We start from the raw sequence: 27,099 nt of genomic DNA, 5'->3' as shown, positions 1-27,099 counted from the left end.
GTTCACCTTTTTGACCACTGCAGCGCGTTGAGCTGAAATGTTTGGAGACCTTTCCATGGTGATGCCAAGATCTCTCTGGAGCAGTGATGGTGAATTTACATGCCACAGTTCCACGTGCCCCTCTGGCTTTGTTTTTCCAGCTGTGCATCACCTGGCAAGGCTCACTGCCCGATTTCAATGGGTCCAGGGCCTGCCCTTAGCAGTGCGGTAACAGTACCCCCACCCCTCCCCAGCCTTGCACCAGGCCCCGCTTCCACCAGCGCCTCCCCTCCTCCTGGCACCGCCCCCTTCACAGCCCTGGGACTAGGCCAGCAGCCCACAGGGCACAGGTCGGCAGGGGGCGGAGCGTCCTCTCGACGTCACTCCAGCCAGCCACTGGGTGTCCCCGCTCCGAGACGGGAGTCACTCTGGGGACGTCCTCGGGGCGGCGGCCAATCAGGAGCGGCTGCCTGCCGGCAGGGCACTGGACCAATGGGGAGCGCTGTTATGTCGCAGAGCGAAGGCTACTGCTTCGCGTAGGAATGTGCTCGTAGAGCACTTAGCGCTACACGTACTGAGCATGCGCAGTACGCCGTAAGTAAAGCCGTTCTAGGGGTGCAGTAGCCGTCACTCTGCTGCGGGATCAGCTGTTTCTGCTCCAGCGGCAGCCGCGCGGCGCCCTCCTGGCCGGGAGGTGAGGTTGGTCCCCGCCGCCCGGGCTGCTCATCGCGGGGCCGCCCCAGCGCCGGGCAGGCAGCTGTGCGGCGCCCTGGGGTGTCCCCCGGCAGTGCCCGGCCTCGCCTCCTCCCTACCCGCCCTGGGGCTGCAGCGCCCGGGGGAGCCGCGGGCCTAGCGCCGCTCACCGTGGCTGCTGGGCGCGGGTCGCCTGCCTGAGCTGTGAAAGCGGCCGGGAAGGGAAGCGCCCTGCACCGCGCTGGAGCCGGATGCCGGCTGTGCGGCCGCTGGAGCTCCCCTCTAGCCCTGGGGCGGCGATCAGAGACCCCGGTAGCCGGAGCAGGCATGTGGGCCCTCTCGCAGTGGCACTGATCCCTGACTGTTCTCCGCGGCTCTGTCCCCAGCAGTGGGATGGGCGCCACCACCGCCCTTAGAGGCAGCGGAGTTAAGACTTTTCCAGCCTAAATATGCTTTTACTCCTCCATCCGCACCAGAGCGGATGTTTATAAGTCAGGGGAGCAGCTACCAAGAAAGAGAACAAGAGCAAAGGGGAAGGGCAAATGCGGGTGTAGCTGGTGCAAGAAAGAAGGTGAAGGAGCCACGGAAGCCACAAGACCAGGGGAAGTGAGGAGGGGTATAAGTGGAGTTCATCAACAAACACTGTTGAGATTTCCTTTAACACTTGCTTTCTTATTCTCTGTATGGTAGATGGAGACTCCCAGGTTGGGTGGTGGTTTGGGAGTTAGTACCTGTGGGGAGGACAGTTTCCTGCATTTTGCTTATGCCAGTAACCTGCTTCGGGAGAGGATCCTGATAAAAAACATATCTGCCACATTCTATGCTGTAGCCAACTTGCAGGTCTGTATCTATGGGAGAGATGGAACCCTGTATTCTCCATTCTTTGCTCTTTCCTTTATATGTACCAAAGAAATTTATTCACCCACGAAAGCTCATGCTGCAAAACGTCTGTTAGTCTATAAGGTGCCACAGGATTCTTTGCTGCTTCTACAGAACCAGACTAACACAGCTACCCCTCTGATACTTAGCCTTAATCTGTGTATTAATTATAGTTTCAGGAATTTGGAGAGGAGGCATAGCTGCTACGTTAGGGAAAATGTTTGTTACATTTCACTAACACTTAATTTTATTTTTAAGCCCGTAGAATATTGAAGTACACTTTGTGAAGCTCTAAGATCATGTCTGAACATTACCTGAGTAGTGCTGCTGCTGCCTTCATCCCACTGCTTCATAGGCTACCTGAATTGAAAATACTGTTTTCAGGGACACTCCAGGCACCAAGCAGCATGTAACTGGAAAAGTTCTGAGTAGGGTGACTAGATGTCCCGATTTTATAGGGACAGTCCTGATTTTTGGGTCTTTTTCTTATATAGGTTCCTATTACCACCACCACCACCTCTTGTCCTGATTTTTCACATTTGCTGTCTGGTCACCCTAGTTCTGAGTGCTTACAGTATCTAGGAGGGGCTTAACACTTATATAATACTGGCACTGGAGGCTCTCAAAGCACTTGGCAAACATTTACTGAATTGAGTCTTACATGTATGAATGAGAGAAACATTATTATGCCCATGGTTAGAGATGAAGAAACGGAGGCATAAAGCCTTAAAGTGACTTACCCAAGGTCACCCAGGAGATCCTCATAAAACCCGGATCTCCTGACTTTATGTCCAGTGTTCTAACAAGATCATCCCTTACCCTTCATAATTCTGCTTTTTATTTATAAATTCTAACCTGTTTAACGTTTTGAATGTAACCACGTTGCCCCCAAAGTCAAGTTTTCCAGTCATCTTGGCTACTGTTGTGAACGTCTCATTTCTTAAGTGCATCTAAAACTGGGTATCTAGTCAATATTGGACCCAGAGTCAGTGTTGTGTAGCTTATCCTCCAGGGGGCAGACTGGAATCAGTTTTGGTGAAGATCTTTGCATTAACCCTTTGACTGAATCTCAGAAATAATAATGGAAGGTCTAAAAGTCTACAAATTCTGATTGGCTAGGAGTTGCATTTTTTTTTTAAACAACCAGTGTTAGCAGATCAAACATTGTTAAAACAATGAGGAAAATTGTTTCTGAAGTTGTACTTTAAGCAGGATCTAAATGATCAAGCAGCATAAAGTGTAATGCAATGAAGACTTCCACGAACTCCTTGGAAAAATATTTTGCTACATAAGGGCACTTCTTCCTGAGAGAGAACTCTCACTGAAACCAATAAGAGTTTGGCTGAATTGAGAGTGCTGGTTAGGACTTCATATGCTAGAATAAAGAGTGCCAAAAGATGCAAATGAGAGATCTGAAAGAGAGAGATTATTAGACAAAAATTTTTATTAGGAGCTAGGTAAACTCTCAGAATCAAGAAATTTTTACTGTAGTCCAACGTTACTAACTTCTCATTTTTCTTATGCCTCAGTATTGTAATATGTGTGGTATTCTTTGAAGGTTCTGCTACTCAAAGTGGTGCTGCACACAAATTTCACTGAGGCTGGAATGACTTACTCTGCAGTTTCGTCCTGGACAAACTGGTGGCTGAAAGGAAACTGGGACAGCTCGGTTCCCTGGCAGATAAATAGATGGGAGCAAGCCTCTCCTTCCCCAGGAAGAGGGTGGTTTTTAGTATCTCTTTCAGAGCCAGGCCTAGCACAGTTCAAGACTTTTTATGCTGTCTTGTCTGAGTATAAAGGGAGTCTTTCATCAGTGAATTGCAACTTCACATTTCTTGCAAAAACATTATTATTTTGCTGGTTTCACTAGAAGTGTGAATGGATTATTTGTGCATATTTAAGTTAGGATTGAAATGCACTGACAAAGCCTTGTTAGGAAAGCCTATTAACCTCAGCTGAAGCCAATACTACTATCACTATCTGACATCTGCAGGCAATACAATCACTCATAAATGTGTCATAAAATAACAATTACAATTTGTTGTGATTTTTTTTTAATGTTTCCATAGTTTTTAAAAATACATTCCCATGCAAATAGTTGCTTTAACAACAAATATACCTTCCCTTGCGTGTCTGAAACCCAGGTGTTTGTAGCGCTAGGGATATGAAAGTGACTGCTCTCCAAACAGAGAGGCAAAAAGTAAATGGATGATAGTGACGCAAGGTTTGTTTTCTTTTTATAATTTTTACTTTGACCTCAGATTTTACTACTAATCTAGATAATGAAATTGACTTGTTTACAATGTCTGACTTAAGCTGAAAGTATCCCTTTTAATGTTAATCACCAAAACTAAGGCCAAGTCTACACTAAGGGTATGGCTACACTTGAGATTTGCAGCGCTGGCGGAGGCTTTCCAGCGCGGCAATTAGTAAGTATCCACACCTGCAGGGCACATCCAGCGCTGCAACTCCCTGGCTGCAGCGCTGGCAGTACACCTGGGTCTGCATGGGGAATAAGCATTGCAGCGCTGGTGATCCAGCGCTGCTCATCAAGTGTGGACACACACCAGCGCTGTTATTGGCCTCCAGGGTATTAGCAGATATCCCAGAATGCTTTTAACTAAATTACTCTTTGTTTTGTTATGCAGCCTCTCTTTGTTTTGTTGTGAACTCGGAGCTCCGCTCGTTGCTACCAGAGCTGCTTATCTAAAAAACCAACACAGCTCCTGTTTGCTGTGATCAATCAAATGAGATAACCCCTGTGAATGAGGCAGGCAGGGACTGAGTGTTTGCTTGACAGAGAAGATGCAGCTGTTTGCAATTAAGAGTTAAGACTAAGGGGTCGGAAACATTTTCTGATTTTTTTCAAGGCAGGAAGCTAACACACAGTGTTGGCTCCAAAAATCCACTCTCTCTCTCTCTCTCTCCCCATGCTCCCTGTCACACTACGCCCCACCCCACCCCCCTCTTTTGAAAAGCATGTTGCTGCCACTTGAATGCTGGGATAGCTGCCCATAATGCATCACTCCCAACAGCGCTGCAAATGCTGCAAATGTGGCCACACACCAGCGCTGGTAGCTGTGAGTGTGGCCACACACCAGCGCTGTTCCTACACAGCTGGATGACCAGCGCTGCAAACTACCAGCGCTGCAACTCGCAAGTGTAGCCATACCCCCAGCCTAATCAGCCTGGGGACAGGGAGGGTCTGTCTTTAGTTCCAGATAAGATAAAATACGGATTTTTGTGTTTTAATGCTCACAAAACAATGTAAACCCAGGGGAGGATTTTAGACAAAAAGGCAAATAAACTTTGGGCTTGGCTACACTTGAGAGTTGCAGCGCTGGGAGTTACAGCGCTGGTCGTACAGCTGTGTAGGAACAGCACTGGTGTGTGGCCACATTCACAGCTACCAGCGCTGGTGTGTGGCCACATTTGCAGCGCTGTTGGGAGTGATGCATTATGGGCAGCTATCCCAGCGTTCAAGTGGCAGCAACGTGCTTTTCAAAAGAGGGGGGTGGGGTGGGGCGTAGTGTGACAGGGAGCGGGCGAGAGAGAGAGTGGATTTTTGGAGCCAACACTGTGTGTTACCTTCCTGCCTTGAAAAATCAGAACATGTTCCGGATCCCTTACCCTTAACTCTTAACTGCAAACAGCCTGCAGCCAACGGACTCCCTCTCTCCCCCATTTCTGTCAAGCAAACACTCACTTCCTGCCTTCCTCATTATCTCATTTGATTGTTCACAGATTGATCACAGCAAACAGGAGCTGTGTTTGTAGATAAGCAGCTCCGGGATCAACGGAGCTACGGAGCTCCGAGTTCACAACAAAACAAAGAGAGGCTGCATAACAAAACAAAGAGAGTAATTTATAAAAGCATTCTGGGATATCTGCTAATACCCTGGAGGCCAATAACAGCACTGGTGTGTGTCCACACTTGACGAGCAGCGCTGGATCACCAGCGCTGCAATCGCTACACCCCAACCAGACCAGGTGTTCAGCCAGCGCTGCAGCCAGGGAGTTGCAGCGCTGGATGTGCCTTGCAGATGTGGACGGTTACTAATTGCAGCGCTGGAAAGCCTCCACCAGCGCTGCAACTTTCAAGTGTAGCCAAGCCCTGAGAAACCTGTAGGGTGGTGGAGACTGGATAACACTGAGCTCTTCCAAATGTTTCCTGACACTTTTATGTCAGCAAAACTTTTTTTGTCAGTCCGGAGTGTGAAAAAAACACCTCCATGAGCGCTTATGTCACTCAGGTGCACAACACTATGTCAGCCAGAGATGCTCTTCTGTGGACATAGCTACCACCGCTCATTGAGCTTGTTTTATTATGTCGACAGGAGAGCTCTCTCCCATCGGCATAACACAGCCACACAAGCACTCTTACAGTGGCACAGCTGCATCGGTACAGCTGTGCCACTGTAAGCTTGTAAGTGTAAACATGGTTTTAGTGAACGTACCTTCCATAATTTTGGGATACAGTAATCTTAATGGTCTAGCAGCTGGGATATGTTGCTAAATTTTCATTGAATTTGTTAAACAGCTATCAAATGTTAGTGTGTAAAGTTTTCTTACACAGTATTTATTGTTTAAAGCACCTTTGTGTAAGAAGTTAATGTAATCTCCATGACAGTTAAATAAACTACCTTGCTCATTCAGTTTTAAGCCACTGATCCAGACTTAGAGTATAAAAGATCTTAACAGTTGCATTCTTTGTTTATATCAACATATCTATTTGAATGACTTGTGTATGGTGGTCTAGTGCCAACTGGAGGGAAAGACAAACTTTATCAGAGGGTGTCTGAAAGTTCCAAAGATTACTGTGATCAATATCTAGCATATGGCCATAAGTGTACTCATTCAACCACCAGTTTTTTGGCAATTAGAGCCTGTTCAGCTGAAATGCTGAGCACTTTCAAATATCACTGACAAGTCAAAAATGCTCAGCACATCAGAGGCTTCTCAGCAGGATCAGGCCCTGAAGGAGGAGTTGAAAGTAGCGAAGTGCAGTATCTCTAGCAAAAGAATGTTGTGTGAAGACTTCTTGCCCAATTGCAGCCTTCAGTTTGTTTACTTTCAGGTTATGCAGTAAGTATATTATGTAGCAAAGCATGTTAACTGTTCTGATCTGGCTCTCAATATCTGGTGGTTTAGAACAGACCTATGTCATAGCTGTACAGTGTGCTAACACAGGCTCCCTTTTATCCACTGCTCCATACTGATTCAGTTATACTGTGATCCAAAAAGAATGGAGATCTCAGAATGAAAAGGCACTACCCAGATTAACAATTGACTTCTGGTAATTTCTGTACAGTGAAACCAAGTAAGGCTAGCAAGACAAAACCAGCCTTGGAATAAAAGGTTAGGGATGCTGAACAAGAGTATTAGCTTTCACAGAGAGAAGCAAGACAGCAGTGTGTAAAAATGAAGCATCTGAACTTTGGGGGTGGGGCTGAGGGAGTGGACATGAGTGGTTATGGTAAATGGACAAGAGAAAACAAGGAACACAAGCAACAGACAACTAAAATTGGATCAGCATTTAGGAGAGAGGCAAAAAAATGAAGGGTATGAGCCCAAGTAGTGCCCAGAGCTTTCATTGCTGTTAACTCCCATTGGCACTGGAGGGGCAGAGCATCTTGCAGAATCAAGTCCAAAGTGGTCTTAAAACAGGAAAAGCTTAAGAAACTATTGAAAAATAATTTTTATTAGAGTATCATCAATGTGCTCAGTTCTGTAAAGACCAGAAAGACCACCTCTTTAAGGGAAGGAGGTCTCAGTCCTGCAAACATTTGCCCATGTCTGTAACTTTATGCCCATGACTTCGGTGGGACTACTGTTACTTATGCTTGAGAGTTTGCAGGATCTAGCCTGGAGTCTTACACTCTGAAATCACTTTGTAGCAACTCATAGAATGGCTGACAATTAGCGTTCATGTAGGTATGTTTCTGTTTTAGAGAGCACTTGGAGAAAAGTTGTTGTTTTTTTTTTTTGGAGGGTTTAGTTGCACTCTTTCATATATGGGGCATATTTTGCAAAACCGCCTGTTCCATCCTCTTGGCTTATTGAAAATCAGACAAGAACCTCCAAAGTGTACAATTGATTTTTTTTAAGCCCTTCAAATTTCAGAAATATTTTTAAAGATTGAAAAACATATTTGAGCAGATCTGTAAGAGGTAGCTCACTTTAGAAATTAAAAAATCTTAACATAATTAAAAACACTTTAAAGGGACTTCAATTTGAAATATAGTCACTTTTAAAAAAGGAGGGGGGTCGCAGCTTAAAAGTAGTTTAACAAACTTTGCTTGTTCTTGAGTGATCCAGTCATTGGTGTTGGTACAATTACGTTTTCCTACTTTTCTTTAGAATGTATCTCTACGGTGCTGCTGGATGAAATGCCCACACAAACTGGAAACTAGCTGACAACTGATTAGTCACTCACCATTTCCACGATGTGCTGAGCGCTGTTCGAGGCACAAAGTAAAACTGAAAAAAATAGGAGGAAAAGTTTTACTGCATTTTATTTTACAGGAAACTTTATAACAGGGGTCTCAAACTCAATTTACCTTAGGGCCAGTGCCAGTCCTCAAATCCTCCCAGCGGGCCAATAATGTCACTGAAGATGGTGTTTGGAAAAGAAAACATTTCTATTGTGTTTTTTATTTCGAATTTCTTAGGGTATGTCTACACTACCAGAGTAGTTCGATTCTACTTAAATCGAATTTGTGGAACCGATATTACAAAGTCGAACATGTGTATCCACACTAAGGACAGTAATTCGACTTTGTGAGTCCACACTAACGGGGCAAGCGTCGACATTGGAAGCAGTGCACTGTGGGCAGCTATCCCACAGTTCCCGCAGTCCCCGCTGCCCATTGGAATTCTGGGTCAGGCCCCCATGCCTGCTGGGGGAAAAAATGTGTCGAGGGTGGTTTTGGGTAACTGTCATCATTCAACCCGTCACTCCCGCCCTCCCTCCCTGAAAGCGCCGGCGGGCAATCAGTTCGCGCACTTTTCTGGTGAGTGACAGCGCGGACGCCACAGCACTGCGAGCATGGAGCCCGCTGCGATCATCACTGCAGTTATGGCCATTGTCAACTCCTCACACCTTATCGTCCACCTTTTTCACAGTCAGATGCTGAGAAATCGGGCGAGGAGGCTACGGCAGCGCGGTGAGGACATGAAGTGTGAGAGTGGCACAGACCTCTCACAAAGCACGGGACCCCGCGCCGTGGACATCATGGTGGCAATGGGTCATGTTCATGCTGTGGAACGGCGATTCTGGGCCCGGGAAACAAGCACGGACTGGTGGGACCGCATAGTACTGCAGGTCTGGGATGAATCACAGTGGCTGCGAAACTTTAGGATGCGTAAGGGCACTTTCCTTGAACTGTGTGAGTTGCTGTCCCCTGCCCTGAAGCGCAAGGACACCCGGATGCAAGCAGCCCTGACTGTGCAGAAGCGAGTGGCCGTAGCCCTCTGGAAATTTGCAACGCCAGACAGCTACCGGTCAGTAGCGAACCACTTTGGCGTGGGCAAATCTACCGTGGGGGTTGCTGTGATGCAAGTAGCCAACGCAATCGTTGAGCTACTGCTCTCAAAGGTAGTGACCCTGGGAAACGTTCAGGTCATCATAGATGGCTTCGCCGCGATGGGATTCCCAAACTGCGGTGGGGCTATAGATGGAACTCACATCCCTCTCCTGGGACCGGACCACCAGGCCAGCCAGTATATTAACCGAAAGGGCTACTTTTCAGTGGTGCTGCAAGCACTGGTGGACCATAGGGGACGTTTTACCAATATCAATGTTGGATGGCCGGGCAAGGTTCATGACGCGCGTGTTTTCAGGAACTCTGGTCTGCTTAGACGCCTGCAGGAAGGTATTTTCTTCCCGGACCACAAAATAACTATTGGGGATGTGGAGATGCCTATAGTGATCCTCGGGGACCCAGCCTACTCGCTAATGCCCTGGCTCATGAAGCCCTATACAGGCGCCATGGACAGTGACAAAGAACTCTTCAACTACCGGCTGAGCAAGTGCAGAATGGTGGTGGAGTGTGCTTTTGGACATCTCAAGGGGAGACGGAGAAGCTTACTGACTCGCTCAGATGTCAGCGAAACCAATATCCCCATTGTTATTGCAGCTTGCTGTGTGCTCCACAACCTCTGTGAGGGCAAGAGGGAGACCTTTATGGCGGGATGGGAGGTTGAGGCAAATCGCCTGGCTGCTGATTACGCTCAGCCAGACAGCCGTGCGATTAGAAGAGCCCAGCGGGAAGCGCTGTGCATCTGGGAGGCTTTGAAAGCTAGGTTCCTCAGTGAGCAGGGTAACCTGTGACTATTGTTTGTTTACAGAGAAGCTGAACCTGCCCCCGTTTCTTTACCCAGTTAATGTTGACTATCCTCTGCAGTTACATACCCCGTTCCCCCCCTTCCAACGCACGTTTAAAAATCAAATACATGGAACTTTGTTAATTAACACCGTTTTCTTTATTACTGATTTCGCGGTAAAGGGTTGAAACTGGGACGCAGACTGTGGTGGGTAGGGTGTGTAGTGATGTAAAGACCGCTTCTAAACTCAAGGAATGACAGGCTCCTGCTCCTAGAGCGGTCCGCAGTGGCGGACTGGTTGTTTCAACGGAGCCTGCCACCCCTCCTTTTCGGGACTCTGTGTGTGGGGGCTATGTGACTTTGTGGCGGGGGAGGACAGTTACAGATCCCCTGCTGCGTGGCTCTGTGATCCAGGATAAGGACCACTGCATAAGATCTCTAACCGCCCTCCCCTGCCACAAAGTCACATAGCCCCCCACACACAGAACATGAAAACCACCTCCCAGACTGACCAGGGTGCCTCGTGACTGCACTGTGTGTGTGACCTGCTGCTGAACCTGCCCCCGTGTCTGTACCCTGGTAAAGGTGACTGTCCTGTCCAATTACCAACCCCCTTCCCCCCCCCCCCTCTTCAAACACAGTCTCCTCTAAAAGAACATGACGGAAACAGTAATTAACAGAAAAGTGTTTTTTATTATCAACTAGACAGTTAGCGGATGAAACTGGGACAGGGGCTTGGGTGAGGCGGGAAGGAAAGGACTTTTGGGAATGAGAGCCTTCTTGTACTTGAGCACTCTGCAGGGGTGGAGTGACAGTTTTCACGGCCCCTGCCGTCCCTCCTTCTTGGTACTTTGGGTGAGGGGGGTATGGGACTTTGTGGCGGGGGAGGGTGGTTAGAGAGAGACTGCAGTGGGGCTCTGTCCTCCTGCCTCCGGTCCTGCAGAACATCCACAAGGCGCCGGAGCGTGTCCGTTTGCTCCCTCATTAGTCCAAGCAGCGTTTGAGTCACCTGCTGGTCTTCCTGCCGCCACCTGTCCTCCCGTTCGCTGTGTGAGCGCTGGTACTGCGACATGTTCTCCCTCCACTGGGTCTGCTGGGCCGCCTCGGCTCGGGAGCAGCCCATAAGTTCTGAGAACATCTCGTCCCGTGTCCTTTTCTTTCGCCGCCTAATCTGCGCCAGCCTCTGTGACGGGGATGCCGGGGTAGGTCGGGAGACAGTCGCAGCTGTGTGATGGGAAAAAGGGAGTGAATTCCTTACAAAGATACATTTTTGCGAACAATGAACATAGTCTAGTCTGTCTCTGTGAACAAGACCATGCACAGCACCTATCTCATGTGCACTCAGGACAAGTTCGAATTTTCGGCCTTTGCATTCAGTGCCTGGGGTCTTGCAGTGGAGATCAGACAAGCGGGGCAGGACAGCAGAATTCGTGTAGCAGGCAGACATGGTAAGCCATAGACTTTTGTCTGATTAAAACTTAATTTATAGCAGTGCCCTCCTTTCACAGTCAAAGCAATGCTCCTAGCGTTGGCCAGTTCCTGCTGCTGGCAATCCAGAAAGCATGAACTCTGCCCCTGTCCCACCCTCTCGCGGCTGTCCCCGGGAAAGATCCCTGTATGCTGCCCCTGTCCCACCTCCACCGCGTGGCTGTTAGCCGCCGGTTACAGTTATGTAAAGGAACAGGCAAGCAGTCCCAGTACTAACATTCCCCTAATTCAAAGCAGGTCACCATGAGCGACATCACCCTGATGAGGATCAGTGACACAGATAAAGACCGCATGCTGCGTGAAAGCCAGCAAAAACCAGGGCCCTGTGCCGCCATGCTCTGCGAGGCTATGATCCCAGAGTACCAGAGGATAGCCTGGTGCGGAAAAGTGTGCTACCACGGAGGACGCAATAAGGCCGCTCTCCCCAGGAACCTCATGCAGAGGCTTTTCAATTACCTCCAGGAGAGCTTCGTGGAGATCTCCCCTGAGGATTTCTGTTCTATCCCCGTACATATTGACCTTCTTTTCCATTGTTAATATTCCTGTTCTGTTAAAAATAAATGTTTACATGTTTAAAGCACTTACCGACTGATCCTTCCCCTGATTCAGGGTCCGGGTTAACGGCTGGGGAGGGTTGGTAGGGGATCTCTGTGAGGGTGATGAAGAGATCCTGGCTGTCAGGGAAATCAGCGTTGTAAGCGCTGTCGACTGCCTCGTCCTCCTCATCTCCTTCCTCATCTTCCCCGTCCGCGAACATCTCCGAGGAACCGGCAGTCGACACTATCCCATCCTCAGAGTCCACGGTCAGTGGTCGGGTAGTGGTGGCGGCCGCACCTAGAATGGAATGCAGTGCCTTGTAGAAGTGGCATGTCTGGGGCTGGGATCCGGAGCGTCCGTTTGCCGCTTTGGTCTTCTGGTAGCCTTGTCTCGGGTCCTTGATTTTCACCCGGCACTGCGTTGCATCCCGGCTGTATCCTCTCTCTGTATGGCTTTGGAGATCTTCTCGTAGATCTTCGCATTCTGTTTTTTGGAGCGCAGCTCCGAAAGCACAGACTCATCGCCCCACACAGCGATCAGATCCAAGACTTCCCGATCAGTCCATGCTGGGGCCCTCTTTCTATTCTGAGATTGCATGGACACCTCTGCTGGAGAGCTCTTCATCGTTGCCAGTGCTGCTGAGCTCGCCACGATGTCCAAACAGGAAATGAGATTCAAACTGGCCAGACAGGAAAAGGAATTCAAATTTTCACGGGGCTTTTCCTGTGTGGCTGGTCAGAGATCCGAGCTCGAACTGCTGTCCAGAGCGTCAGAGTGGTGCACTGTGGGATAGCTCCTGGAGCTATTAGCGTCGAATTCCATCCACACCTACCCTAATTCGACATAGCCATGTCAAATTTAGCGCTACTCCCCTCGTCCGGGAGGAGTACAGAAATCGAACTAAAGAGACCTGTATGTCGAACTAAATAGCTTCGTTGTGTGGTCGGGTGCAGGGTTAATTCGATTTAACGCTGCTAAATTCGACAGAACCTCCTAGTGTAGACCAGGCCTAAGACCTAATAAAAGTGTCGTATAACTTTATACAATTCTTCGCCTGCCAGAGAGCTTTTAGTGTTTTCCAGACACCTGGCAACGCTTCAGTTCTGTCAGTTTGTTGATGTTTGGCCTCAGTGACTGAGCAGTTGAAACCTTCAGGATTTCAGCAAGGTGTGCATCAGATAGTTGTTGGGTATTTTGACTTGTTTATATTCATTGTGGGGAAAAAAGTGGTGATGCCTCCATGGCTGACTCTGTCTGGCAACTAATGATGGTATCTCTGTCCCTCTCCCCCAGCCAGTGGGAGCTGTGAGGGGCGGTGCCTGTAGCAGGTAGAGCCGGCAGCGTGGCTGACTGCATGCATCTCCTCTGCATGCGCAGTGGGGAGGTTCTCAGGCCACAGATGGCCTGTGGGCCGGGACTTTGAAACCCCTGCTTTATAGTAAAATTAGGTTTTACTTGTGAGAACAAGAGATGTGTGAGTCCTAAAAGAATCTCAATTTTGTACCTACAGTGGGTTTAAAAAAAAAAAAGGAAAATATCCCTTAGAAGTCTCTCACCTATTGTTCTTACAGGTAACTGAAGAATTAGAATTAGAAACTTTTTTTCAGTTTACTTTGTGCATTTGATAGCATTTTCTGCCTACTCGCTTTTGTTGGTCAATTTCAGTTCCTTTCTTTTCTCATATGCTAGCATGATGACTTCTCACATGCCCTGCTCGGGGCAGCTCAAATGCATGTTCTTCCTTACTTCCTTCAAGAGGGTGTTCCCGAGTAAAAGCAGCACCAAAAGCTGAGCAGGAATAAGCAGCTGACGGGCATGTACACGGAGAGGAAGGGGACAAAGAGGAGTACTCGGCCATAACAGGTTTGGTGCTGTGGCTCTCAGGCCCACCCAAAAAATCCTTCTAAACCTTTGAAGGGCAGCAGAAAACCACTACGGAAACAGGACTTTAACTTCAGAAAGTCACTGACATCCTTTCAATGTTACTGTATTGTATTTAATGTAGAATGTGTCTATTACCTTGCGATGAGGTTGTGGCTCTTTCTCTGCCAGTCCCATTTTCTAGCAACTCTTTAGGAGACTTGTCAGTTGTTTGGCCTAAAAAATAGAGATGGGCCCAGATCTGGGCCCAAATTTCACAATGCAGCTCCATCATCCTTTCTTCCTTCCCCAAACCCATTATTTTTCTTGGGGCCTGATGAAACTCCCATTGAAGTCTGCAGAAAGTAACCAGTTGATTGCAGTGGGAGCTGGATCACATCCTTAATGGAAGGAAAAGTAACTTCCTTCCTTGTGGCTATGCTGGCTCTTGTAGACTTTGCTTAAGCTAGTACTTTGTTAAGAAAACCCAAATCACTGAGTTTAAGTGGGAATTGATCATTTGTATTGGTTTAATTTGCAGGATTTTAAACTCGTTTTTGGCAGTCATCAAGGCAAAGCAAGTTCTGACTGGCATGGAGGTACAGCTACCATTGTTCAAAGCCCTGGAGACGAAGTATGGGGAGTAGTATGGAAAATGAATACTAGCAATTTAAATTCGCTGGATAAGTAGGTGCATTTTAATGTCTTGTCACTTTAGAAAGCAAGCCAAATGCAATGGTTATTTTTCAGTAATCAATGTGGTGGGTTTGTTTTGAATAAGGGAGAACACATTGGATTCTAAAACACAAATTTAACTCCAAAATTATCTCTAATGCTTTAGAAGCTGATAAACTTAACATTGCTTTAACTTGAGAAGCAAAACAACTTTAAAGAAAGGCTTTAATACGAGAAGGGGATTCTGAACTGTTGGACTGAACTTAAATTCATGTCAGTCACTAAAAATTGTCATCTTTCCATATTTGCTAATTATTAAAGCTCTTTGAGGCAAAGTTTTCTGCCTTTGCAGCCCATTATCTGTTTTGTCCTGCAGTGGAGAGGAGATGATACTGAGTTTGACTTTGTGACTTCTATGTCAATAGACTGATATGAGCACCATGTTGGGACTTCATCTTGGGCTCTAGCAGGAGGCAGTAGAGAACAAGCTCTCCAATGCTAGCAAAGGGAGCTCTTGGAAAAGCCACTCATACAGCAATTTCCTAAGTTTGCAATACATTTCAAAATGTTCACTTTGAAGTTAGGCCCAACTATGAATTAACTAGGGAGCAGAATAGGAATCTCTTGTGGCAGTTAAATGAGGAGCGTGGGAACTGTGATTCAGCAAAAAACAACAACAAGGAGTTCTGGTGGCACCTTAGTGACTGACTGATTTATTTATTTATTTATTTATTGCGGGGGAGGGATATCTCAGTGGTTTGAGCATTGGCCTGCTAAACCCAGGGTTGTGAGTTCAGTCCTTGAGGGGGCCATTTAGGGAACTGAGGTAAAAATCTGAGGATTGGTCCTGTTTTGAGCAGGGGGTTGAACTAGATGACCTCTTGAGGTCCCTTCCAACGCTGATATTCTATTATTTGGACATAAGCGTTCATGGGCTAGAACCCACTTCATCAGATGTCTGAAGTAAAAGATACAGGAGCAGGTATAAATACATGAAAGGATGGGGGTTGCTTTACCAAGTGTTAAGTCAGTCTAACGAGATAAATCAATTACAGCAGGATACCAAGGGAGGAGAAATAACTTTTGAAGCGGTAAGAAAATGGCCCATTACAGACAGTTGACAAGAAGGTGTGAGTAACAGTAGGGAGAAATTAGTATTGGGGAAATTTTGTTTAGGTTTTGTAATGACCCAACCACTCCCAGTCTTTATTCAGGCCTAATCTAATGGTATCTAGTTTGCAAATTCCAGTTACAGCTTCACGTTGGAGTCTGTTTTTGAAGTTTTTTGTTGAAGAATTGCCACTTTGAGGTCTGTTATTGAGTGACCTGGGAGACTGAAGTGTTCTCCTACTGGCTGTTGAATGTTATGATTCCTGATGTCAGGCTGACTTAGAACAACGCTTCCTCAGCTTTCGTCCCCTTATGCCGCTACTCTACTTGTGCTACACTGATGACATCTGGACCCAGGGGAAGGAGGCCCTTGAGGAATTCCACCAAGATTTCAACGATTTCCACCGTACCATCAACCTCCGCCTGGACCAGTCCACACAAGAGGTCCACTTCTTAGACACTACAGTGCTACTAAGCGATGGTCACATAAACACCACCCTATACCGGAAACCTACTGACCACTATACTTACCTACATATCTCCAGCTTTCATCCAGACAACATCACACGATCCGTTGTCCACAGCCAAGCTCTAAGATACAACCGCATTTCTTTGATCCCTCAGACAGAGACAAACACCTACAGAATCTCTATCAAGTGTTCTGAAAACTGCAATACCCACCTGGTGAAGTGAAGAAACAGATTGACAGAGCTAGAAGGGTACTGATAAATCACCTACTACAAGACAGGCCCAACAAAGAAAGTAACAGAACGCCTCTAGCCATCACCTACAGCCCCCAACTAAAACCTCTCCAGCGCACCATCAAGGATCTGCAACCTATCCTCCAGGACGATGCCTCACTCTCACAGACCTTGGGAGACAGGTTAGTCCTCGCTTACAGACAGCCCCCCCCAACCTGAAGCAAATACTCACCAGCAACTACACCACACAACAAAAACACCAACCCAGGAACTAAACCCTGTTACAAACCCTGGTGCCAACTCTGTGCACATATCTATTCAAGGGACATCATCATAGGACCTAGCCACACCATCTGGGGCTCATTCACCTGCACATCTACAGGGGAATATATGCCATCATGTGCCAGCAATGCCCCTCTGCCATGTACATTGGCCAGACTGGATAGTCATTATGCAAAAGAATAAATGGACAAAATCTGACATCAGGAATCATAACATTCAAAAACTAGTAGGAGAACACTTTGGTCTCCCTGGTCACTCAATAACAGACCTCAAGTGGCAATTCTTCAACAAAAAAACTTCAAAAACAGACTCCAATGTGAAGCTGCAGAACTGGAATTAATTTGCAAACTGGATACCATCAGACTAAGCCTGAATAAAGACTGGGAGTGGTTGGGTCATTACAAAACCTAAACTTAATTTCCCCAATACTAATTTCTCCCTACTGTTATTCACACCTTCTTATCAACTGTCTGTAATGGGCCATTTTCTTACCACTTCAAAAGTTATTTCTCCTCCCTTGGTATCCTGCTGTAATTGATTTATCTCGTTAGACTGACTTAACGCTTGGTAAAGCACCCCACTTCCTTTCATGTATTTATACCTGCTCCTGTATCTTACTCCATATATCTGATGAAGTGGGTTCTAGCCCACAAAAGCTTATGCCCAAATAAATTTGTTAGTCTCTAAGGTGCCACACGGGCTCCTCCATATATATTTTGCTGATACAGACTAACACGGCTACCACTGAAACCTGTGATGGGTCATCTCAATTATCACTTCAAAGTTTTTTTTTCTCCTGCTGACAATAGGTCATCTCAATTGATTAGACTCTTCCAGTTGGTATGCATACTTCCACCCTTTCATGTTCTCTGTATGTATAAATATCTCCTGTCTGTGTGTTCCATTCTGTGCATCCGAAGAAGTGAGCTGTAGCCCACGAAAGCTTATGCTGAAATAAATTTTAGTCTCTAAGGTACCACAAGTACTCCTGTTCTTTTTGTGATGATTCAGTTATCCCTCCCAATGTAAACCTGTCCTGCCCCCATTCAGTGATAACTTAAATAGCTCTGTCACCTATCAAATTGCCTGCCTGCCTGCCTGCTGGAGAGCACTGAAGCAGTACATGGCTAAGAACCTCAGAAAATCATCCCCCCCTCTTTTGCAGGTTCCTTAAGGATTTAGGAGCCCAACTTTAGACACTGTTTGGAAACTTTGGCCAGAGCTCTGTACTACTTGTTTTATTACAGCTCTTAGTGGCCTAGTCTATAAAACTGAAATTTCAACTTGCACATTAATGGTATATAATGAGTCTGAATCTGCAAGGGGCTGAGTGCTCTCAGCCACCACTGACTTCAGCACCTCACAGGATTAGGCCCATTGTGAATGTAACAATTTTATTCCTCAAATCCTGAATGCAAAGTTTAGTTTGGAGACATTGGAATTAGATTAAATCTGAGCAGTAAATTACCTTGTGTACTTCTCACTGGGGAGAAGTCCTCACTCTTCTTTCTCTGCACCGTACTGCTCTCACTAGTGATCATACTATAAGATCCTGTCTCTTTTTTGTACAACATCTTAACTTGCTATGCGTTCCTGAAACCTAAAATACTTCACAGAGCTAAAGATCCCATAACTATTTCTGTCTATGAGGGAAGATACTGCCTCTACCAGCACTGTCAGGAAAGAATAGGTTGACTGATAAATAATTGTAATTTGTATTGTGGAGTTTTAAATCACTTTTAATCACTTTTAATGTTAGTGAAAGGTTCCTGATTGGCTGCTCTGGAGACTCAACTGTTCTAACTCAACAGAAAAGTTACAGGATGGTCATTAGCATTGCTGGCTTGCTCCCCCGACAGTTCATGAATAGGGCCTAAAGGTGATCTTCAAAAGGAAAGAAACTGGATTTGTCCTCTTGCTTCTTTATGACCTATAAAGAAAACATGATTTTAAAAAAAAACAAAACCCAATGCTAGTCTTTTCACTAGATACTCAGTTTTTATCTACCCCATCTTCCTAGTGATCTGGTATAATTATGATGGAGTAAAGATGAAGTAAAAAGCGATAGGAAACTATTTTTATCAGATGTTAAAAATTCGCTTTTTGTGTGTGTTTAATATTAACTTTTTCCTTTTCTGCACTCCTTGCCCTCTAGAAATAATTTAATTACCAGGATTTCTACCTGTTAAAATACTTATGTTGGCTTTTGTTCTGATAACATGTCAGTGTCCTTTTAAGGACTATGGGCCCAATCCTGCAAAGCTTACATTATGTCTGCACTATGGACCTTACAGCTGTACCGCTACAGCTGTGCTGATGTAAGGTCTCCTGTGTAGCTGCTCTTTGCTGACAGGAGAGAGTTCTCCTGCCAGCATAATTAAACCACCCCCAACGAGAAGCGTTAATGATGTTGGCAATAGAGCCTCTCCTGCCGACATAGCACTGTGCACAACAGCACTTTCGTTGGTGAAATGTATGTTGATCAGGTGTGTGTGGGTTTTTTTGTTTTGTTTTTTTCTCACACCCCTGACCAACAAAAGTTTTTGCTGACAAATGAGCTAGTGTAGACAAAGCCTTAAATGTGTAGTTAAGCACAGACATCAAATAGTCCTGCTGAAATCAGTGGGACTGTTTGCACTTTGTAGTCGCACACATTCATAAGTGTCTGCAGGATTGGGACATAGTTATAGCTAAAAATAGATTAACTTTCCTTAACTTTTATGTTGGATTATTAAACCTGAAAAATCCAGTTTTGCTTTTTACTGGGTGTTCACTTTTTTTGCACTTTTTCTCAGCATGGACAATGAAAATAGTCTTTGTTACTTCTGTTTTTGCATAATGCATAGTCAATTTCACTTTTAGTTCCTCATTTACTAGCTAAGCAATACAATTCTTGGGGTTGCAAACAAGGAAGAGGGATCTTTGTGTCTTTGCTTTCCTTGGTGTTAGTTCCCTTGATTGTAAGTTTTTGGAGGTTTTGTCTTAGCTTAAAATTTACATTTCATAAAGTTTGTTTGACCTGACACTTTTTCTTTTAAATCCCAGCAAAAGACACTATTGGCCTCTCATCTTTTTTCCCCTTATTACCCAGAAATCTGTTTCTAAAGTTTACATTCCGTTTGTTTGTAGGCTGCAATCTTCTTGTTAGTTCCATGTGGCACATGGGTCTGCCTGCAGTGAGCCAGCTGGGGCCATACTCTGCTAGTATGTTAAATCACTTGTAAAAGTGATTAGATGGTTTTCATTTGAAAATATAATTTGTCAGATACTTGGATACCATTGTGATGAATACTTCTAAAACCTAGACAGGGTATTCTAAGTGGTCACATTTTTACCTGTCCTGTTCAGCTAAGCAGTTAACTATTGTATCTAAATTCTATCCCTGATCTCATGACATTTGAACTAAGTTCACCCATTACTGCAGCCAATTTATTTAGATTTGTATTAGAAGCTACTTTTAACTTTTTAGCACTGTGTTTTTAATCCACTGTCCTCCCCCTGCCCTTGAGCAAATCTTTCTTTTGAAAGAAACTAGTTATGGCGGTTCTCAATACAATCTTGTAGCTCATTGCTATTGTGCAAGTTCTACGTACAAGGTCTGGGCATGTCGATGGGTGTGCTCGGTTGTTCACAAGGATGTGCTTTGCCCAAGAACTGTGGGAGTTTCCTCACTTTAGAATTATCTCTATTTAAAAATAATTAAAGGGGCAAGGTAAAATTTTGCAGTTGTTTCATTATCAAAGTGGAACTTAATGATTCTGGCATTGTCTTCTAATTCTGATCGTTTTGTTGTGTGCATATTGTGGATTATCAAATTTTATTTATATACCAAACATTAACTGATTCCCAAGAGGTGCAGAAAGTAACGTTGCTGTTAACTTGCATGGTTACAGGGATAGACTTGCTGTTACGCTATTTTGTTCTGGATCTAAAAAATAAGCCAATGGCATTGTTCACTTTTTGATTTCAGTACTGCAAGATACAAGTATTGATCAAAATTATTGGAATACATTAATATTACTCAGTACTGCAGCCGAAAAGCCACCTTGCATTTAACATGCTAAAACTCACCTATTCAAAAACATGTTAGTTTTCTCCCCTGTATTGATGGTTCAGAATGAAAGGAAATGTTTTTGATTCTTTACAGGCAAGAAGGAGTTGAAGATGGTATTTACATTCCAATAGAAGTTAACATTTCAACGCAAGAGGGAAAAGTACTGACCTGTCGAAGTTATCAGATGAATGATTGTGTCTGTGATCTCCCATCACCACAGTATAAAAAAGTAGGCATCTAAAAAAAGTGTGAACTGAAGTGGATATTGTATTACTACTTGCCATTTAAAATAGTCTCTTACAACAGCATTTGCTATATAGCATTGTCCCTTAAAATAGCATTTCAATTACTTCCAAATGTATCAAACCAATACATCCCTATTGTTAGTCTGCTGACTTCAGTGAAACTAAACAAAAGGTAAATCTGGGCTATTGTACGTAAAGCATGTGCTGTCACCCATGAATTGCTTCTTCCTCGACACATTTGCAGCTACCTGTGAGCTTGCACCAGCTGCTCAAAAGCACTAAACAACTTTACAAAATAGTTTGGAATAGAAAAGATCACTGTACTAAACTGAAGCCATAAAGGGAATTTTAGTGGGCAGAACTTAATGTCCTGACCTGGAATCTGGCAAGGACATAGATATTAATATCTCCACTCTTGTAAAAAGTGCGATAGACTCTTTAATGACTAAGTATCTTGGTTTGATGTCTCCAACATCGTAGGCCCTGTAACACTGTTCTGGGGCATTGGTCTAGTACTTCTTCTTAGCCTGTGCGCAGTGTGCCTCAAGTGTCATGTGACCAGGATTCATCACTGAATTTGGACTGCTGGTTGGATCATTAGCTTCCCGGGCTTGGGCTGGGTACTGCCGGGGAGCGTGACATGTACGCTGATCCGTGTCCCTCCATTTAGTACTGATTTGGAAGAAAAAGTTCCATGTGCGAAGTCACCAGCAACACTCTGCAGCACACAGATTCTTTTTGGAGGTGTGCCTAAGCACTGAGCAATCCTGACTTGCTTAGCTAGTGAGGTCTGAGGCCCTATCCAGAGGTGGTGTGACTGCATGTCTAGAAATGTTTAGCTAATTAGAATTACAGATAAAATCAACAAGCTACCATAGTGACTTTCTACTGAAAACAACTAACTGGGCTTGATCCTATAACCCCTATGCATATGTCACGCCTTTTGACCCAGGGGTCCATCCATATGGATCAGCTTGCAGGATCAGGATCTGTTTTTTGTTAAAGAACGCTAACCCAGGCATCCCTAGTGCGCTGGCCAGCTATCACTCCCCCTTATTTTTCTCCCAGACAGATCTTTGGGGCTGTTTTTGAAGAAATACAACTATGCTAATACAAACATCAAGGTTGATAATTTATATATCGTCTGGGGCTCTCCTGGCCATACTGCATAATGGAAAAACTGATCTTTTATTTGACAAACAAAATTACCCCTTAAAGTAAAACTTTACAAGGCAGTCATCTAACTGTATACACTGTAATATAATACAGTACTACATATGTACAGTTAGTCATGTCTTTTTGTAACAAAACTGAAACTTAGGGGAATTGTAACTTCCTGGCTTGTGTATTTAAATTCTCTGCCATACACTTTTTAACCTACTAGGTAGAGTCTGTCATAGCAATAGTATCTTGCTGCCTGAGCTTTTAAAACATGCATATATATCCGTTTATATTGGTAATTTATATCAGTTCTCCTTTCTCACTGGCTCCCTTCTCTCAAAACAATTGTATTGTCAGGGGCTCAAACCAAATTTGACTCTTCGTTGTAGTCACATCAACTCTGACACTGCCTTTTGTATGGGAAGTGTTCTCTGTCTAATATCTCTTAGTTTCCCTATGGTTCTCTTCTACCTTTTTTCTTCTATATGAAAAGATTTTACTTAAGAGGACAAGCAGGGCTGTTCATACCATATGACTATGTCAGTGACTAAGTGCGCTGTGTGTACGTATGTGGTATCTTCGGTACCTGGGATAAGCTATTATTTTTGTAACCTCCACCCCAGTAATTTCCTGTATTTTTTCTTTTCACTTCCCATAAACAGTTTTGGCTTACACTACACACTTTCATTTATTTTATGTGGGGGAAGGAAAGCTTCAGTAAAATAAACAGTAGAGAAACTGTCTTCATGTATGCTACATCAAAATGGCTTCTTTGCTACTGTAGTTCTTAGTCATATTCACCACTGTCCATTCAAATTGGAAAGACCCAGCAGCTGTTGGTGTACCATCTCAGGATTTTTCTTTAATAACTCAAGCGTTATAATTACTTCTCACTTAAAAGAACTTATGCTAAGACTGGTTGAAGACTGAAATCCTATATCTTAAAAGTGGAAATTAATTTACTCCTGGGGGAATTCTGTGCTAAAAAACCTAAATTTTTTGTGCACAAAAATTTTAATTCTGCATTTTTTATTTATCAAAATAATGCACTATAATCACTCTGGTATCAATTATTTTGGTAATTTATTTAAACTACACTACAGTGGATGGAGAATGGGAGGAGGGAGCATTGGAGGAAATCCCCAAATACCTAATAGTAATGTAGATAGGTTTCACCCTTTATTTCTAGTTATTAGTCAACAAATATATGCAGCTGTGTTGCATCATAGGTAACTGAAGAGTAAGTGAGGACTGGGGAATCAAACTCTCAATTTATATTGGCTACTGACCATCTCCAGAAAGGGAAGTAGAAGACAATACATAGACCACATTTTGATAAGATCTTTTTTTCAGTCCAAAAAGATAGACCAGTTCTGATCACTAAAGGAACATAAGCATTTATAAGGCCATACTGTCCTTTATACCAATCTGGCAATGTAAAACTTTTACACCTGTTTTATATTCCTGGGGGAATTCACAAAGACAAATGAAACAAGTCACTAAGCAGACAGGCTGCTACATTCTGCCTGATTTGAGGGGACAGAGCCGGACCTACACCTGCCGCCTCAGAAACACCTCCAAGCTCTGCCCCTCCACGCTGAGCATGCTACAATAGTGAGCAAGAGGCATGTTCTCTCTCTCTCTCTCTCTCTCTCTGCCCAGCACCATCACCCGGGTGATTTACGTCTCTACTGGCTGCTCCAGACACATAAACCAACCTGCCTGTGCTGTCGGGGGAGGGGCATGTGACCGCTCTTGCAGCTTCCCTGTCAGATGTCATTTTTCTGTCAAAGAAATCTGTGGGGGACATGAATTCTGCGCATGCACAGTGATGTAGAATTCCCCCAGGAGTATTAATTGAATCGTTAAGTGCCTGGTCTCTCAGTGCCTTACACAATAGCCTCCTTGGGGGTTTGTACTGGTACCCATCCTGGCAGTATCTGAGCTGCTTCAGGTTAATTATATTAGCACTAGAAAAGCAGCAAAGAGTCTTGTGGCACCTTATAGACTAACAGACATTTTGGAGCATGAGCTTTCGTGGGTGAATACCCACTTCGTCGGATGCATGTAGTGGAAATTTCCAGGGGCAGGTATATATAAGCCAGCAAGAAGCAGGCTAGAGATAACGAGGTTAGTTCAATCAGGGAGGATGAGGCCCTCTTCTAGCAGCTGAGGTGTGAAAACCAAGAGAGGAGAAACTGGTTTTGTAGTTGACAAGCCATTCACAGTCTTTGTTTAATCCTGAGCTGATGGTGTCAAATTTGCAGATGAACTGAAGCTCAGCAGTTTCTCTCTGAAGTCTGGTCCTGAAGTTTTTTTGCTGCAGGATGGCCACCTTAAGATCTGCTATTGTGTGGCCAGGGAGGTTGAAGTGTTCTCCTACAGGTTTTTGTATATTGCCATTCCTAATGTCTGATTTATGTCCATTTATCCTTTTCCTTAGAGACTGTCCAGTTTGGCCGATGTACATAACAGAGGGGCATTGCTGGCATATGATGGCGTATATTACATTGGTGGACGTGCAGGTGAATGAGCCGGTGATGATGTGGCTGATCTGGTTAGGTCCTGTGATGGTGTTGCTAGTGTAGATATGTGGGCAGAGTTGGCATCGAGGTTTGTTGCATGGATAGCCATCACTGGTTGATCAACCTCAGCCTGGACCAATCTACACGGGAGGTCCACTTCCTAGACACCACGGTGCAAATAAGTGATGGTCACATTAACACTACCTTGTACCGAAAACCTACCGACCGCTATGCCTACCTTCATGCCTCCAGCTTCCATCCCGGGCACACCACACGATCCATTGTCTACAGCCAAGCACTGAGGTACAACCGTATCTGCTCTAACCCCTCAGACAGAGACCAACACCTACAAAATCTCCATCAAGCATTCTCAAAACTACAATACCCGCACGAGGAAATAAGGAAACAGATCAACAGAGCCAGACGTGTACCCAGAAGCCGCCTACTGCAGGACAAACCCAAGAAAGAAACCAACAGGACTCCACTGGACATCAAATACAGTCCCCAGCTAAAACCCCTCCAACGCATCATCAGGGATCTACAACCCACCCTGGACAATGATCCCACACTTTCACAGGCCTTGGGTGGCAGGCCAGTCCTCGCCCACAGACAACCTGAAGCATATTCTCACCAGTAACTGCACACTGCACCATAGTAACTCTAACTCAGGAACCTATCCATGCAACAAACCTCGATGCCAACTCTGCCCACATATCTACACCAGCAACACCATCACAGGACCTAACCAGATCAGCCACATCATCACCGGCTCATTCACCTGCACGTCCACCAATGTAATATACGCCATCATATGCCAGCAATGCCCCTCTGTTATGTACATCGGCCAAACTGGACAGTCTCTAAGGAAAAGGATAAATGGACATAAATCAGACATTAGGAATGGCAATATACAAAAACCTGTAGGAGAACACTTCAACCTCCCTGGCCACACAATAGCAGATCTTAAGGTGGCCATCCTGCAGCAAAAAAACTTCAGGACCAGACTTCAGAGAGAAACTGCTGAGCTTCAGTTCATCTGCAAATTTGACACCATCAGCTCAGGATTAAACAAAGACTGTGAATGGCTTGTCAACTACAAAACCAGTTTCTCCTCTCTTGGTTTTCACACCTCAGCTGCTAGAAGAGGGCCTCATCCTCCCTGATTGAACTAACCTCGTTATCTCTAGCCTGCTTCTTGCTGGCTTATATATACCTGCCCCTGGAAATTTCCACTACATGCATCCGACGAAGTGGGTATTCACCCACGAAAGCTCATGCTCCAAAATGTCTGTTAGTCTATAAGGTGCCACAAGACTCTTTGCTGCTTTTACAGATCCAGACTAACACGGCTACCCCTCTGATAATTTTAGGTGTCAGAGTAGCAGCCGTGTTAGTCTGTATCCGCAAAAAGAACAGGAGTACTTGTGGCACCTTAAAGACTAACAAATTTATTTTAGCATGAGCTTTCGTGAGCTACAGCATCCGAAGAAGTGAGCTGTAGCTCACGAAAGCTCATGCTAAAATAAATTTGTTAGTCTTTAAGGTGCCACAAGTACTCCTGTTCTTCCTATGATGATTGGCACTAGAGAGATCTTTAGTAGTCTTCATGGTGTCTTTGGCTGCCTTCCCTTTTCTGGTTAGGTAGGGTGTACATAGGGTTTTGTTTTAGTCCTGTCACCTTAAATGGTACTATTTTTACACAAGTAAAGGTTTGTGTGATCTCTCTTTTATTGTAAAGTGATGTTAAAAGTTTTTCTTTTAATTGTAGGTTATCTGTATGGGTGCAAAACAGAATGGCTTGCCAATTGCCTATCAGAAGAAATTAGAAGCTATAGAAACAAACAACTATGCAGGACCAGTATCAATCTTTGAAGAAATTGAAGCTACTATTAAAGAGAAGGAAACAACAACTCAGTAGAAAAGTATCCCCGAAATGTTTCCAGTTCCACTTCCTTGCCTGATTTAATTCTATGGCCTGTGTTATACTGAGGTCAAATTAGATTATCATTGTGGTCCTTTCTGGTCTTGGAATATATGAATTTTTCATTTTGATTTAGGCATCTATTGCTAATCAGTATATTGAGAAGATAATTTCCTTCTTTGATAAGGGCAAACTTGACATGTTTGTGTAGTTCAGTAAGGTATTGGATTGGATATGCAATTTAAGGTCCTAATCTTGCGAAGACCTATGTATATGCTTAACTTTAGATGTGGTACATACAGTTAAGTACGTGTAAATCTTTGCAAACTTGAGCTTAACTGAAAGTTGGAGTAAATAAAAAAGATTGCAGTTGCCAGATTACTTGTGTGTCTATACAGGGCGCAGAGAATGAAAAGTCATCTTGATTCAAGAATGCTCAGTGTAGCTTGTATAGGCTAAAGCTGTTTGTATGAATGCGTAAGTGAAAGCTGTCATGTTGGGCATTGTTTTTGAATGCATCTGTAAATTAATCTATGTGCATTGTGTATGTGTGCACAGAAAAGATCAGTTTTTTAAATATTCTTAACTGTAAGAATCATTTTTAAGATCATTTGAAACTGCCATCTTTAACATTGTTACTTTAGCACGGGGTGGGCAAACTTTT

At 44.6% G+C, this 27,099-nt stretch overlaps 1 protein-coding gene across 3 annotated transcripts; it reads left to right on the top strand.

Annotated features, from left to right (window-relative positions):
• Positions 1 to 425: 425 nt before the first annotated feature.
• Positions 426 to 26,813, top strand: GGCT (gamma-glutamylcyclotransferase). Of its 3 annotated transcripts, none has more exons than XM_045006955.1 (5): positions 426 to 573; positions 1,363 to 1,512; positions 14,303 to 14,448; positions 20,677 to 20,812; positions 26,283 to 26,813. In XM_045006955.1, exons 2-5 carry the CDS (start codon positions 1,363 to 1,365, stop codon positions 26,430 to 26,432), a joined length of 582 nt encoding a protein of 193 aa, XP_044862890.1. In that variant the 5' UTR covers positions 426 to 573; the 3' UTR covers positions 26,433 to 26,813. The 3 variants fall into 3 exon arrangements, with proteins under 3 accessions (XP_044862890.1, XP_044862888.1, XP_044862889.1); XM_045006953.1 differs by having other exon boundaries at positions 529 to 673; XM_045006954.1 differs by having other exon boundaries at positions 572 to 678.
• Positions 26,814 to 27,099: the final 286 nt, after the last annotated feature.

Source organism: Mauremys mutica, chromosome 2 (assembly GCF_020497125.1).
Source record: "Mauremys mutica isolate MM-2020 ecotype Southern chromosome 2, ASM2049712v1, whole genome shotgun sequence".
Lineage (NCBI taxonomy): Eukaryota > Metazoa > Chordata > Testudines > Geoemydidae > Mauremys > Mauremys mutica.
The sequence above is the reverse complement of the archived record's forward strand: the minus strand, read 5'-3'. Positions and strand labels throughout refer to the sequence as shown.

Coding starts and splice junctions, on each gene's coding strand:
- GGCT (XM_045006955.1), top strand. CDS start 1,363: ATGGAGACTCCCAGGTTGGGTGGTGGTTTGGGAGTTAGTACCTGTGGG. Junction 14,449..20,676: donor AATTTAAATTCGCTGGATAA/GTAGGTGCATTT, acceptor GATTCTTTACAG/GCAAGAAGGAGTTGAAGATG. Junction 20,813..26,282: donor CATCACCACAGTATAAAAAA/GTAGGCATCTAA, acceptor TTTTAATTGTAG/GTTATCTGTATGGGTGCAAA.